This window comes from Pan troglodytes, chromosome 5 (genome assembly GCF_028858775.2).
Source record: "Pan troglodytes isolate AG18354 chromosome 5, NHGRI_mPanTro3-v2.0_pri, whole genome shotgun sequence".
NCBI lineage: Eukaryota > Metazoa > Chordata > Mammalia > Primates > Hominidae > Pan > Pan troglodytes.
This window is the reverse complement of record NC_072403.2, coordinates 20,111,834-20,126,618: the sequence shown is the minus strand read 5'-3', so window position 1 is coordinate 20,126,618 and position 14,785 is coordinate 20,111,834. Positions and strand designations below refer to the sequence as shown.

The following is a 14,785-nucleotide window of genomic DNA, read 5'->3' as shown; positions in this document are numbered from 1 at the left end:
GGCTGAATAATATTCCATTCTATGGAATGGATAATGGAATAATATTCCATTACAATATTTCATTTCAGGTCATCAGTTGAAGGGTTACTTTCCACTTTGGGGCTATTATGAATATCTGTGTATAACTTTTTTATGAACGTATATTTTCAATTCTCTTGGACATATACCTAGAAATGGAATTGCTGAGTCATGTGGTAACTCTGTGCTTAACTTTTTGAGGAACTGCCAAATTGTTTTCATCAGCAGCTGCACCAGCACTGTTTTCCATTCCTACCAACAATGTTTGAGGGTTCCAGTTTCTCCACATCCTCACCAGCACTTGTTATTTTTCCTTTTTAAATAAATTCTAGCCATCCTAAGGGGGTATAAAGTGGTATCTCATTGTTGTTTTGATTTGCATTTCCCTAATGACTAATGATGTTGAACATCTTTTCATGTGCTTATTAGTCATTTGTATTACCTTTAGAAAGATGTCTATTCATCTCTTTTGAATTGGGTTGTTTTTGTTGAGTTGTAAGAGGTTTTTAAAAATATTTATTCTAGATGCTAAACCTTTATCAGATATAGAATTTGCAAACATTTCTCCCATTCTGTGGGTTGTCTTTTCATACTCTTGATAGTGTCTTTTGATGTACCAAAGTTTTAATTTTAAAAACTATAACTTATCTATTTTTTCCTTTTGTTGCTTGTGATTTTTTTTTAATTTTGTTTTTTTTTTTATTTTTTTTGGAGTCTCGCCCTGTCACTGAGGCTGGAGTGCAGTGGTGCAATCTCGGATCACTGCAACTTCTGTTTCCCGAGTTTGAGCGATTCTCCTGCCTCAGCCTCCCTAGTAGCTGGGACCACAGGCGTGTGCCACCACGCCTGGCTAATTTTTGTATTTTTAGTAGAGATGGGGTTTCACCATGTTGGCCAGGCTGGTCTCAAACTCCTGACCTCAGGTGATCCACCTGCTTGGGCCTCCCAAAGTGCTGGGATTACAGGTGTGAGCCACCGTGCCTGGTGCTTGTGCTTTTTATGTCATATTTAATAAATTATTTCCTAACCCAAGTTCACAGAGATTTACACCCCTTCAAATAGCTTTATAGTTTTGTCTCTTATATTTAGGGCTGTGATTTATTTTTAGTTCACTTTTGTATATGTTGTTAAGTAGGGATCAACACTTATTCTTTTGCATGTGAATATCCAGTTGTCCCAGCAACCCTTGTTGAAAAGACTATTATTTCCCTATTGAATTGTCTTGGCAGTCTTATTGAAAATCAGTTGACTATAGTGTGAGGGTTTATTTCTGGACCCTCAATTCTATTCCATTGATTTATTTGCTCATCCTTATGCCAGTACCACATCATCTTGATTACTGTAGCCTTGTAGTAAGTTTTAAAATCATGAATTGTAAGTAATCCAATTTCATTCTATTTCAAGATTGTTTTTGCTATTCTGAATCCTTCAAATTTCCATATGAATTTTAGGATCAGTTTGTCAATTTCTGCAAAAAAAAGAAAAAAGAAAAAAAAAGGCAGCTGAAATTTTGATAGAAATTGGCAAGAGCTGACAACCTTGATTGCTTCTGACCTTAGGGGGAAAGTTTTCTTTTCAGTCTTTCACCACTGGGTGTGATGCCAACTGTGGGTTTTTCACAGATGCCTTTAATCAAATTGAGGAAGTTTCCTTCTACTTTCAGTAGTTTTCTATGTGTTTTTTTTTTTAATCATGAAAGGGATGGATTTTTCTCTAATGCTTTCTCTAAGTTGATTATGATTTTGCCCCTTTATTCTATTAATATGGTGTGTTTCATTGATTGATTTTCATATGTTGAAACAACTAAGCATCCCTAGGATAAATCCCACTTGGCCATGGTGTTTAATCTTTTTAATATGCTGTTGGATTGTTTGCAAGTATTTTGTTGAGGATTTTTGCATCTATAGTCATAAGAGATACTGGTCTGTAGTTTTCTTTTCATGTGATGTATTTGTCTTGCTTGGAATTGTAGTAATGCTGGTCTCCTAGACTAAGTTAGGAAGTGTTCTAACTTAGTCTCCTCTTCTATTAAGTATTTTTAAATGTCTGTTGTTAATTCTTTTTTAAATATTTGGTAGAATTCACCAGTGAAGAAATCTTGTCCTGAGTTTTCTTTTTTTGAAAAATCTAGATTTCCTATTTCTTCCTTAATAAGTTTTGGCAGTTTTTGTGTTTAAAAATTTACATACTAATACTTTGCTGCTGTGCAGCTCCATACTTCACTTTATGTTACTATTGTCACAGATCACATCTTTGTGCATATGTTCTCATAAACATACATTTATATTTATTGTTTTATGTAGTTGTCATTTAGATCAGATAGGAAAAAGAGGACTTACAACCAAAACAATACATTAATATTGTCTTGTATAATTTGTTATGTAATTATTTACCTTTACCAGTGTTCTTAATTTCTTCATGTGGATTAAACTTCTGGTGTCCCTTCATTTCAGCCTAAAGGCCTCCCTGTAACATTTCTTGTAGGGCACGTCTAGTAGTGCAAACTCTCTCAGATTTTGTTTATTTGGAGATGTCTTAATTTCTTGATCATTTTTTGAAGGATAGTTTTGCTGGGTATAGAATTTTTGATTGACAGTTTTTCATCTTTCAGCACTTTGAATTAGCATTCCACTGCTTTCTGGCTTTCATGGTTTCTGATGAGGAGTCAGCTCTAAGTCTTATTAAGAATCTCTTGTACTTCTCTCTAGTTGCTTGCGAGATTCTCCCTTTGTCTTTGGCTTCAACAGTTTGATTAGCGATTACGATGAAGTATAGCGGAAAAGCCAGTGGTTTTGGCGTGATGCAAACATCGACTTTAACCCCAACTGTGTCACTTTTTAGCTGGTTTTCTCATTTTTGAAATATAATGATATCCACTATTAGGATTATTGTGAGAATCAAACGAAATAATGTAAATGAGGCATGAAGGCAAGCAACAAATCATTGTTCAATTTTCACAGTCTCAGGACAGGGCAGGCTTCCATTTCACTGCTGACTGATGGGTTACTATTGTTACTGCCATTTTATTCCTCCTTCGCTATGTGTTGCCTCTAAAAGAGCTTACATCTGCAGTCAGGAAGTGCTACTTACTATACCCTAGCTTATTTCAGTGGCCCATCCAAACCAGTATTATTTCTCTTAGAGTATCATCCAGGGATGCTTAATAGCAGAACATAATGTTGTCACCTCATGGCTCTCCCTGACATACAACTGGTACCCTTAACTTCCCTTAAATAATGAATTCTGGTGATAAACTGGTTTTATTTATGTTTTTGTTTTTTCTAGAACTGTGTCTAGAACTGTATGTTTTAGCTCTGCCTCATGAGGGATTACTTGTGTATAATTACTTGTTCCATGTGTATAAGACAAGGCAGATATTTCTGCTTCTGCCCCACGCAGAGACAGATCTCATCTGAGACATACAACCTGCTCCAGGAACATTCAAGCCCTTTGAGCCAAACTGTCCACACCTATGGGCAGGACCCAACAACGTAAAGCTTAAGATGTGTGTGTTCAGGTCAGAGGGCTGAAATCCTAGCTGACTCTCAACTCTCTTGCACTCTGGTTCCTGCCTACTTAAATCTATGGAACCCACCTACTGCTTCCTAATCTACCTGCCTCCTCTGGACAAGTTTCCACCTATTGTCCTTGCTGACTTTACTGGACCTCTATTTCTTGGCTGAAGTATGAGTCTTGACTCTCCTTAGGCCTGTTTAATTTATTCAACAAATACTAGTTTAGTACTTAATATATGCAAAGTTCTGTTCTAGGTGCTGGAGATACAGCCCCTGGCAACAAGTCAGACAAAAATCTCTGCTCTCATGGAACTTACATTCTAGTTAGTCTCTAATACCCTGATGTAACAAAGAGTTCACTACTCTATCTCAAAAAAAGATTGGCTGACGTAAGTCTGTATTCATCAGGTATGAGAAGACGTTCTTTGAACCTTAAAAAGGATAGTTAGAATTTTATGCCTTAATGACATCTAACAAACAGGTCAGACACATCCTCCCCTCTAAATCATGGTGCTTCCTTGAGCTTTCTCTGTTTCTCTGTTATTTTCCCCACTACCTGGCCAGCTGTGGAAGGGAGATTCTCTCACTGCAGTTCCTGGGCATCGTTTGGAGATCTTATAAATGGAAGTCCCTCTGATAATCTGCCACTCCTCAGCTAATCAGTCAGTGCCCAGGGGCTATTGATTCCTGCATATTATACGTGATGGCTAAAAATTTCATGTCATCCTTCAGTTATGTCTAAACTCTTGGGTGGGTAATTTAGGAACCTAAGAATTTATTTTCATACCCAAGTTTTTAGTTTTAGAGCAGCCTATGATCTTATAACTATTTTTCTAATATTTTTGCCCGATTAGCTTCAAAAGAAAATGTAGAGTTGTGAATTTCATCAATACGGAAATCCAACTAGATGTTATTGATCCTCTCTATGCTTCTCTTTGGTCTCAAACCATCTTTTGTAACATGGTTATTAAGTGGCCCTTCTGGTTCTGTAGTCGTTTTCCTCTTTTTTGTGTAGAAACTTTTACTCTTAGCTTTGGAGTCCATTGTATTAATGAGTCTCCTTAAATTGTTTTTTCCTAATTAGTATTGATTTGTAACTGACAAGTGCAGGCTTATGCTCTTTCTTAATCTCTTTCATCAAGCAATATTTTCCAATTTTGATGGGATTAGTTCTTTTATTCTACTAGACCACCATAAAGGAGGCTTTTCTGGAGAAAATCTGCCTTTTAAAATCTTCAATGCCCATTTTTTCTAGTAACCATCTTCAGGCTCTCTACATAAAGTCCACGAAAGCATCACCTTTATCAGTTTCATTTATTGTTTTATGTCCAACACCCAGACTGGAGTAGGTACCCAAATATTTGACAATAGATGGATGGATGAATGAATGAATGAATTTTAAAATAAAATGTTTCCATTTTTTCTAACTTACCCATACTTTTAGTTGTGATTCTCTTTTCCAATTTTGAGCAGCCATTTAGTGGATTTGTTTCCTACCCTGTGGGTTAGTTTGTTTCTTTTTCTCACCTGAGTGCTGTACATCATCACGCTTTGATCACATTGACTCAGGGTTCCAACAAAGACAGATGCTTTCAGCACCTGTTCTATAAGAAACAAGTTTAAATTGTTTCCTCCCTTGTCGATCTAAAACTATTCTGCTCTAGGAAACAGGAGAGAGCACATCTTGCATCACATGGTAGTTTTTACAGGATGAGTCTTAGAATAGTGTGACCCGCAGGCCAAGACTGAATGCTACTCACAGTGTGGTCCATGGACCTGGCCTGGCCCATGAGTTAACTGCATCACTTCTCTGAATAAGTACAGAACGTTAGAACAAGCACTTACAAACTTGTATGTGCTACTGACAAATTGCCACAGCATCCAAGCACTTTATTTTGTATTTTATAAAAGTATTGGTCCATAATAGATACATCAGAAATAAAAATCGCTGATTCTTCACCTACAAATAGTGTGGGGGCTGGGGCTCAGCTGGGTCAAATGTAGAGACGGCCCAGCCGGTCTATAGAACAGACTCGGTGCCATGTGACTTGCAGAAAAACTGCCAACCTGGGGTAATGATTCTTGATGCCCGGGAGTGATAAGCCCTTTGCATGTGCTTCAGGAGGAAAAAATATTCTGTTGATGGAATAATGGACATTACCCTGAAGTTATGCAGTATGGTGCAGTTTCAAAACCAATTTATCATCTATCTTCGCAGCACACAAATGTAGCTGCTCTGCAAGGAAAACCTCATTCACTGATATAAAAAGCCAGCTGTGCCAGAGGAGGGAGTAACCAGGGGAGCCTATAAGGAGTCAGAATACACCCTGTTGACACTAAAGCTGATTGATGAGCAAGGAGCCTTCTGAGTCCAGAGGACAACAAAGTGGAAACGAGATAGACAAATGGTTCCGTGATGTATGAGAAACCGTAGGTGTGACACAGATGTGTGTTCTCTGTGCAAGAGAAGATTAGGGTCTTTCAAGGCTGACAGTTGTTGTCAGTGCAGTTGACATAAGTTTTGCTAATGTTAATGGAAATGTACTAGCATGATTTACCAAAGCCATTTACAGCTGTTGAGTTAGAGTGAAATAGAAAGCAATTGTAGGAAGAAGAACCCAAGAGGTTTCATACCTGTGTGTGCAAACAAATGCATATTTTTAAACTGCTATATATATAGAATTTCTCCCCTAATGTGGCAATTTTTATCTTTCTTTAAAACTATTCTTTCAGATGTTAAGAAACTACAGCAAATTCTGTGGTTCCAGAAAGCCTTCTCAAATTCTCCACCATCTCCATTTTTTTGTTTGTTTGTTTTTTTGTTTTTTTTGTGTTTTTTTTTTTTTTTTTTTTTTTTGAGACAGAGTCTCACTCTGTCACCCAGGCTGGAGTGCAGTGGCGCGATCTCGGCTCACTGTAAGCTCCACCTCCCAGGTTCACGCCATTCTCCTGCCTCAGCCTCCCGAGTAGCTGGGACTACAGGTGCCCGCCACCACGCCCAGCTAATTTTTTTGTATTTTTAGTAGAGACAGGGTTTCACCATGTTAGCCAGGATGGTCTCGATCTCCTGACCTTGCGATCTGCCCATCTTGACCTCCCAAAGTGCTGGTGTGAGCCACCGCGCCCAGCCTACCTTCATTTTAACACAAGACTGTGCTTCTTGTGTTAACAGGCCTTTCTTTCTAACAAACTCATTTCTTATTAAATTATGTTCTTTCGTCCTTCCTTATGATGCTAGAATTAGACAATCTCATCTGTGTTTAGTTACAGGAGACACAAAGTATTCTGGAATACCAAGACAGTGTTTTCAGCCATGGTGCAACAATGCCAAGGGCATGTGAAGCTTCTACAGATAAGGCATCAAATGCAGAAAGCATCAGAAGCCAGCTTTGAAGGGCACAAGGTATGGCTCATGACATTTCAATGCCATGAAATAGGGCAGCCAGTGTTTGCAAAGCAAGCCAGGTGAGTTGGTGGCATAAGGAAAATGACTTCAGAGCTGGAACCTCTCCTGGTGTGGAGAAAACAGCTGGCTGACCTTCCACCCAGAAACTCCTCCAAGTAGCTGAGCAACACAGACTGCCCGTGAAGGCTGCATTTGGCAGTAAGGGCAGTCAGTAGTCATGGCTGGGGCAACCAGAAGGATTCCAAAAAGGAGCAAATAGAGAACTTGAGCAAGGATGGAAAGTGGAAGGACAGCAAACAGGTGGGGATAACTCCTTAAAGGATGAAGCTAGGTTTATTTTATATGAAAGATGAAGTGTGAAATCCTGGGCAGGCATCTTCCATGAAATGGCTTAGGGTAAGCCAGAGAAAAAATGAGGGAAGAAGACAGCCCTGATGATAACTAAAGCCTCTCTCTACCTTGGTTGCTAATGTTTTTACCCTGGGGTCAGGAACAGGGTGGTTATGATGGTGTAGAATATGGTCCTTTCTCCAGTGTTTGGGCCACTCTGGCCCCCTTGCTGTCCATCATCACTATGCCCAGAGATGGGCATGGGAAAATGAGAAGCTACATGGAGGGTTGCTCAGTGGCTTTTTACTAAGCAGGGCCTTGTACAGAGAAAATTGAAGCTTCTGTGCTGGCAGAGATGAGTGTAACCCTTGCTCCCTCCTTTGAGTGATTCACACTCAAATCTCATGCCAAGCCTGTGGTTTCACAGTAACAATGATTTTAGACTCCAGGATCCCTTTATAGACCAGCCACCAGGATTCCTTGTCCCCAGGCTCCACTGCCTTTTCTTTCTGGGCACTAGCTAGCTCACCCACTCATAGCAAAAACCTCTGAAGTTTTCCACCCACTTTCGTCATGACCTCTGAGACACCTCTACTCTCCCTTATTGCCTCACCTCTCTTACTTCCCATCCTTCCTTGAAATTTTGCTTTATTCTTTGGATGGAGACATGAGGTTGCTTCTTCAGAAGCTCCAGAGGCCCCTTTATGAAGTCCTCCCCACTAGTTTCTTCTCTGTGTAGTCTATAAGCATATATGGATCACCTAGTCTTTAGCCAGGGGCCAGGCCCTGGTTTCTCCCTTGTGTCATGAATCTCAGTTCATTCGTATGCAGAAAGTCTAATGCCAACAGCCTAAAGTGGAGGTCAAGCCCCTGTAACTCCAACAGAGGCAAGAAATTCATGAAGGTGGGGTTACCAGTGGTATCAGTCGGTTACAGCTGCCATAACAAAACACCATATACTGAATGGCTTAAAACAGTGAAGCTCATTTCTTCACAGTTCTGGAGGCTGGAAATCCAAGATCAAAGCGTCAATAGGTTTGGTTTCTCCTGATGCCTCTCTCCTTGGCTTGCAAATGACCCCCTTCTCCCTGACCTCACATGACCTTTTTTATGTGTGTGCACATCCTTGGGTCTCTTCCTCTTCTTATAAGGACACCACTGCTATTGGATTAGGACCCAGCCTTATGACCTCATTTAATTTTAATTACCTCTTTAAAGGCTTTATCTGCAAATACAGCCACATTGGGAATTAGGACTTCAACCTATGAATTTTGGGGAGAATAATTCAGTACGTCACACCAGTGAAGAAGCTTTTGTCTGCAAGTAGCAGAAACTTGACTCTCGTGTTCAGGTGTCCAGAGGAAGAGAGTATCCACTGTTAGTTCAGGGACCCCACAGGTTTATCAAGAACCAGACTCAAAAGAGACCACTGAAAGCATGTTCAGTTATGTGTATAGATCCAAAGACAATGATTCTCAAGTCTAGAAATTGTTTTAAGATTTTGTACATCTATTCTGCACCTGTCACTTATTTGTGAGAACCACCAGCAAAACATTAAACCAGGCTATATGATTGCAGGATACGCAAGGGTATTTTCAATTTATCATCACTGGAAATGACACTGACATCACTTTCTTAGTTCATTTATTCAGAACACAGTTAATAAACGGGTCCCCTGCATTTTCAAGGCCTTGAGTTAAGGGCTTTCAAGGCCATTGGTATGAATCAGAAATTAGAGTGCCTCCACCTTGTTTTGTGAATTTCAGAGCAAGATTTAGCCACTTATGCCCACAGTAAGAAGAGAATTCTGAAAATTCAGATGTTCAAGAAAATACATGTAAGCAATAAATAAATAAACAAATAAATAAATAAACTGTGACACTCCTTAGAATCAGGCAATAATCAACTGCACAATTACTTATAGTGAAGATTCACACTTCAGGGGACACCAGAAAAAGTAGTTTCTGGCCAGGCGTGGTGTCTCACTCCTGTAATCCCAGCACTTTGGGAGGCCGAGGAGGGCGGATCATGAGGTCAAGAGATCGAGACCATCCTGGCCAACATGGTGAAACCCCATCTCTACTAAAAATATAAAAATTAGCCGGGCATGGTGGCTCCTGCCTGTAGTCCCAACTACTTGGGAGGCTGAGGCAGGAGAATCGCTTGAACCTGGGAGGTGAGCAAAGATCGTGCCACTGCACTCCAGCCTGGTGACAGACTGAGACTCCATCTCAAAAAAAAAAAAAAGTAGTTCCTACTCCTTTTTACTGTTTAGTGCTTTTTTTTTTTTCCTTTGGTCTCCCTATTTTGTTGATTTGTACAGCTTCCAGCAGTTCTCTCTCCACTTTTCTCTAAGATTTTCCATCTTGCTTTTAATGGAGCTTGATGTCTCTCTCTCTTTCCCTTTTTTCCCCATTAGTCTTTGCTTTTAGTTCCTGGCTCCTGCATGTAATTCTCCCCCACTCCCACCATGTCTCCACCTTTCCCCACTAAGGCCTTGAGACACATAGATTTCTTCCAGAGAACCTGGGTGAATGGTTTAAACTTGCCTTAGGAAGTTACTTCTTTCACATATAGCTGCTTCAAGTGAGAACCAAAAGCACTCTTTATAGCCTGGATCTGGGAGGCTGCAGAGCAGAAGGCTGCTCCTGAAAGTGGAGCAGGAGCGCTGGGCATTCTCTTTGAAGAAAGCAGAATTCTTTTATCTCAGAGCAGAGTCCAATTTTATGAGCACATGGAAAGTTAGATTGAAGCAGGTCAAACCTCAGCCAATGCCTTTAATGACTGCATCTTCCCTCACAAGGGCCATATGCTTGGGATGGATCTGATTATGTATATAATATATAAAATAGACAAAGGTACACTCTTGTACTCTCGCTTGCCAATTTCATGTTTTTGAACCATGAGATCCCTTGCTGTTGAAGTTGGGTCCCTGTGGGCCCTGTAACACCTTCTACCCATAGGGGCAGAATTCATGGAGTTCCATTGTGGAATTAAATTAACTCTGCCATCCATAAAAGCCAACAATCCAATGCATCCTCAAACCTCTGCGTTTTTTGAAGAGTATAAAATGCGAACACGTGGAGGAAGATTTGAGACCAAATAGACAAGAGATAAGTGGCCAGCCACTTATTTTAAGTTAAAGTTTTTCCCCAACGATGATTGATTGTTATGCTATTTTGACAAGGAGGTTTTTAATAAATTCTGGCAATTAAAGAAATTTAGCAGTCTTGGAACCAGAAGCCTTTGAGAATGAACATAGTCTTTACATAAGAAGCTCAGTGAACTAAGGGAAATACCAGGCAATATTGCCATCAGCAGAGTGAGGGATTTCTTTAATAGTAAATAACAATGGTTTGTAAAATTTGCGTATCAAGCAAACACACAATCACCTAGCCAAAAAGCTGTGCTTAAGTATGAGGCAGATATAGAGCTGCCTGTAGCTGACAAGCAGTTTCCAGGAATTCTTTAAGAACAAATGTGACCTGGTAAACAAGTGTGGCTAATAGTCCCAATATCACAACTATTTATAGGGCCAGGGTCCAGAACAAATCCATGAAGAGCTATAGTTCAGCCCAACCCAAAACCCAAGGATTAGGATGTTGAGGAAATTAAGCTGTTTGGGGACATGCAGGGCACACACGTGTTTGCCTTCCTGTGGATTAGTTATGCTATAAATGCAAGCTATTTTGCTAGAGAGAAAAGCACATGGGGGACAGTCTCCTAAATTCTGGCTGGCTAGAAAGGACAGAGTTCCTAGATGTAATGGCCAAGAAGATTGCAGAAAGCAGCAGGAGGAAAAATAACTCTACGAAGCTAGAATCACAAAGAATGTCAAGAAACCAGTGAATGGAAAACACAAGGCACAAGGAAAGAAGGCACCCAAGACCTAGCATCATGTCTGGTACATAACACTTACTCGGCCAGGCACAGTGGCTCATGCCTGTAATGCCAGCACTTTGGGAGGCCAAGGTGGGCAGATCACGAAGTTAGGAGTTTAAGACCAGTCTGGCCAACATAGTGAAACCCCGTCTAGTAAAAATACAAAAAATTACCCAGGTATGGTGGTGTGCACCTTTTCCCACTAAGGCCTTGAGTGACATAGATTTCCCAGCTACTTGGGAGGCTGAGGCAGGAGAATTGCATGAACCTGGGAGGCAGAGGTTGCAGTGAGCCAAGATAGCAAGATCGCGCCATTGCACTCCAGCCCAGGCAACAGTGTGAGACTGTCTCAAAAAAACAAAAAACCAACAACAAAAAACAAACAAACAAACAAACAAAAAGCCATTTACTCCATGCATGTTATTAAAGAAATGAAAGAATAAAACACTAAATGAATAAATGGAAAAGGTTTAATCCACTGTATGTATTAGGAATTGACTTTTTCCATAGATGGTGGATCTGGAGCTTTGAAAATAGATGGAAGCAAACATTTCATAATCCGTGGGCAACTAAAGCTTCATGCTGTCCCTAGAAGGGAGATTCTCATTGTGGTGACTGATGTCTCCCCTCTGCAGGGGTAGAGGTGGCTGTGAGTACACTTGGCATGGACAATTGGGAGGTAAAGGAAACATGATGGACACATTTTCAGCGTTTTCCAAACTTGGCTTATGTGATTCAAGTGTAAATAGATGCCATCCACATGAGAAGCAAACTTGAGTTGTGGGCAGAAGTAGTGTTTTCAGCTCTTCTTCCATTGAAACTCATGACTTTGAAAGTCAAGGCACCTTTATGAAGTAGGCAATGGAAGTTAATTTTCTAAAGCATACCCATAGCTTTTCAGTCAAGGTTGGGCACTGCCTTTATTTTGGGAGGGACAATATTTTATTTTGTAGGCCAATAGTACAGCCCTGCCTGCTGCCCACGAAATGCCAGTTAACACACCCCAGTCATTGTGACAACCAAAAAATGCCCCAAAACAGTTCCAGTTGCCGTCTAGGGGAATGTTTTCCAAGTGAGCAACACTGGATGCTTTCAAAGAACTGGATTTAGTCTTCTGAACCACAGTACACTATGCAAAAATAAATGGCTTAGGAAAGGATAGAGTTTGTCTTGTAAATATTGGACTAACATGCTTGGCAGAATGATGATGTGTTCAGGACAACGTTGAATGATATTCAAGTGTGGAACAGAGACAAACTCAAACATGCACTATACCCCTTGCCTATCTCAGTGGGCCCCCTTCAAGTGTCTACTCTAGTATAGAACACCTACTGGGTGTTCAGAGTTAAGCAATCTTAACTCCTACTTGCTTATGCTCTGCTCCAGGCCTCAAAGGCCTCATTTTCAACCTTGCCTGCTCATCATTTCACCCTCTGGCTTGCTTTTCTACTTTCATCCGGTGATAGGCTAACTTCCAGCTCCTGGCCATGGCTTAGTTTCCTGGATGCTGCTTTTGTGGTGTTCCTGCATCATGGCAACCCAGATAGATGACTTTGTGATGACCATGTTGCCCAATCTAGCCCAGGGAGAACCCACCCTTGGGCAGAGTGCCTCCATGCAGCCCTCACCCAATCTTAGTTCAGCTTCAGTGTCACAGCCAAAACAAACACCACATAGCATAAACAAACAACAGTAAGGAAGGTTCTCAGTCCCTCTCAGGAAAGAATAATAGGGAAGAGGGTTAAAAACAATGCTGACATATTCACAACTTCATATGCAAATTCCCAGAGTATAAGTAATAAACCAAGTGAACTTGAAATTCTAAGAATAGAAAATAAATTGGCCTCATGGGTCCAAATGAGAGTTAGGAGCTCATGGAACTAAAAAGTCCAGAGGTAGAGCTAGTTTTAAGCATGGGTAGTGTATTAGTCCATTCACCCACTATTATAAAGAAATACTCGACACTGGGTAATTTATCAAGAAAAGAAGTTTCACTGGCTCCTGGTTCTGCAGGCTGTGCAGGAAGCACGGAAGTATCTGTTGCGGGAAGTCAGGGACCCCAAATGGAGGGACCAGCTGAAGCCACAGCAGAAGAACATAAATTGTGAAGATTTCACGGACATTTATCACTTCCCCAATCAATACTCTTATAATTTCCTATGCCTGTCTTTACTTTAATCTCTTAATCCCATCATCTTCATAATCTGAGGATGTATGTCACCTCAGGATCCTGTGATGACTGAATTATCTGCACAAATTATTTGTAGAGCATGTGTGTTTGAACAATATGAAATCTGGGCACGTAGAAAAGGATCAGGATAACAGCAATTTTCAGGGAACAAGTGAGATAACCATAAAGTCTGACTGCCTGCAGGACCAGGCAGAACAGAGTCCATATTTCTCTTCTCGCAAAAGCGAATAAGAGAAATATACCTGAGTGGCGGCTGCTGCGGAGAATTGGAGATGGGGACCGCCCTGGACATCAAGATTAAAAGAGCGAATAAAGTTTATCACGCCGGGTATACACTGCGCTGTGACATGAAGCGGTCTCTGTTGGCCAAGGACTTGACAAAGACCTGTGAATTTATCGTTCACTCCGCTCCTCAGAAGGGGAAGTTTACTCCCAGTCCCGTGGACTTCACGATTACACCTGAAACCTTACAGAACGTCAAAGAGAGAGCTTTGCTTCCCAAGTTTCTCCTTCGAGGACATCTCAACTCAACAAACTGTGTCATCACACAGCCGCTAACGGGAGAGCTGGTGGTGGAGAGCTCGGAAGCCGCCATCAGAAGCGTGGAGCTGCAGCTGGTGCGCGTGGAGACATGCGGGTGTGCAGAAGGCTATGCCCGCGACGCCACGGAGATTCAGAACATTCAGATCGCCGACGGGGATGTGTGCAGGGGCCTCTCTGTCCCCATCTACATGGTCTTCCCTAGGCTGTTCACCTGCCCTACACTGGAGACCACCAACTTCAAAGTGGAATTTGAGGTTAACATCGTGGTGCTTCTTCACCCTGACCACCTCATCACGGAGAACTTCCCGCTGAAGCTCTGCAGGATATAGCCCGGAGGACGGAAGCATAGAAAACGGGAGTGGCCATCTGGAAATCCAGCTGGTTATCCAAATCCTAAGGGGAGCTACAGCCAGCGGCATATACTTGTTTTTGTGATTATTCTGTATCAGAAATGAAACAGACCCTCAAATTAACTTTCCTTCCTCATTTCTTGAGGCTTCTGCTTCCAACAGGCACCTCTAATCAGACCTTTTCTTTGAAATTCAACAAGATTTCTTAATGCTATTTGCCAAGACCATTTCACAGAAAACATTGACTGTGGCTCTTGCCTTATCTGTTCCTTTTTAGGTACAGTAAAACAATTGTGACAGCAGTTTGAGCTTGCTGGAGAGTGGCATCACGGGGACAAAAGGAAACCTCTGACTTGCTAATGGATGTAGCCAGGGACTCCCCATAGCAAAGGGTCTGTGGCCAGTTGACATCCAGGATGGCTGCAAGCACACTCGATGGTCAGGAAGTTTGCAGATACTCGCCAAGGCAGAGCGCAAAGTGCTAGCCACTGGAAATGCATGACTTCCCTCCACCCCTACTCTATTCTGTAGTTTTTTGGTTTTGTTTCTG

At 41.2% G+C, this 14,785-nt stretch overlaps 1 protein-coding gene across 1 annotated transcript; it reads left to right on the top strand.

Moving 5' to 3' along the window:
* The first annotated feature begins 1,700 nt into the window (after positions 1-1,700).
* On the top strand, positions 1,701-14,358 carry LOC129144213 (vacuolar protein sorting-associated protein 26C-like). Its single transcript, XM_054685609.2, has one exon. It carries the CDS (start codon positions 13,615-13,617, stop codon positions 14,212-14,214), a length of 600 nt encoding a protein of 199 aa, XP_054541584.1. The 5' UTR covers positions 1,701-13,614; the 3' UTR covers positions 14,215-14,358.
* The last annotated feature ends 427 nt before the right edge of the window (positions 14,359-14,785 follow it).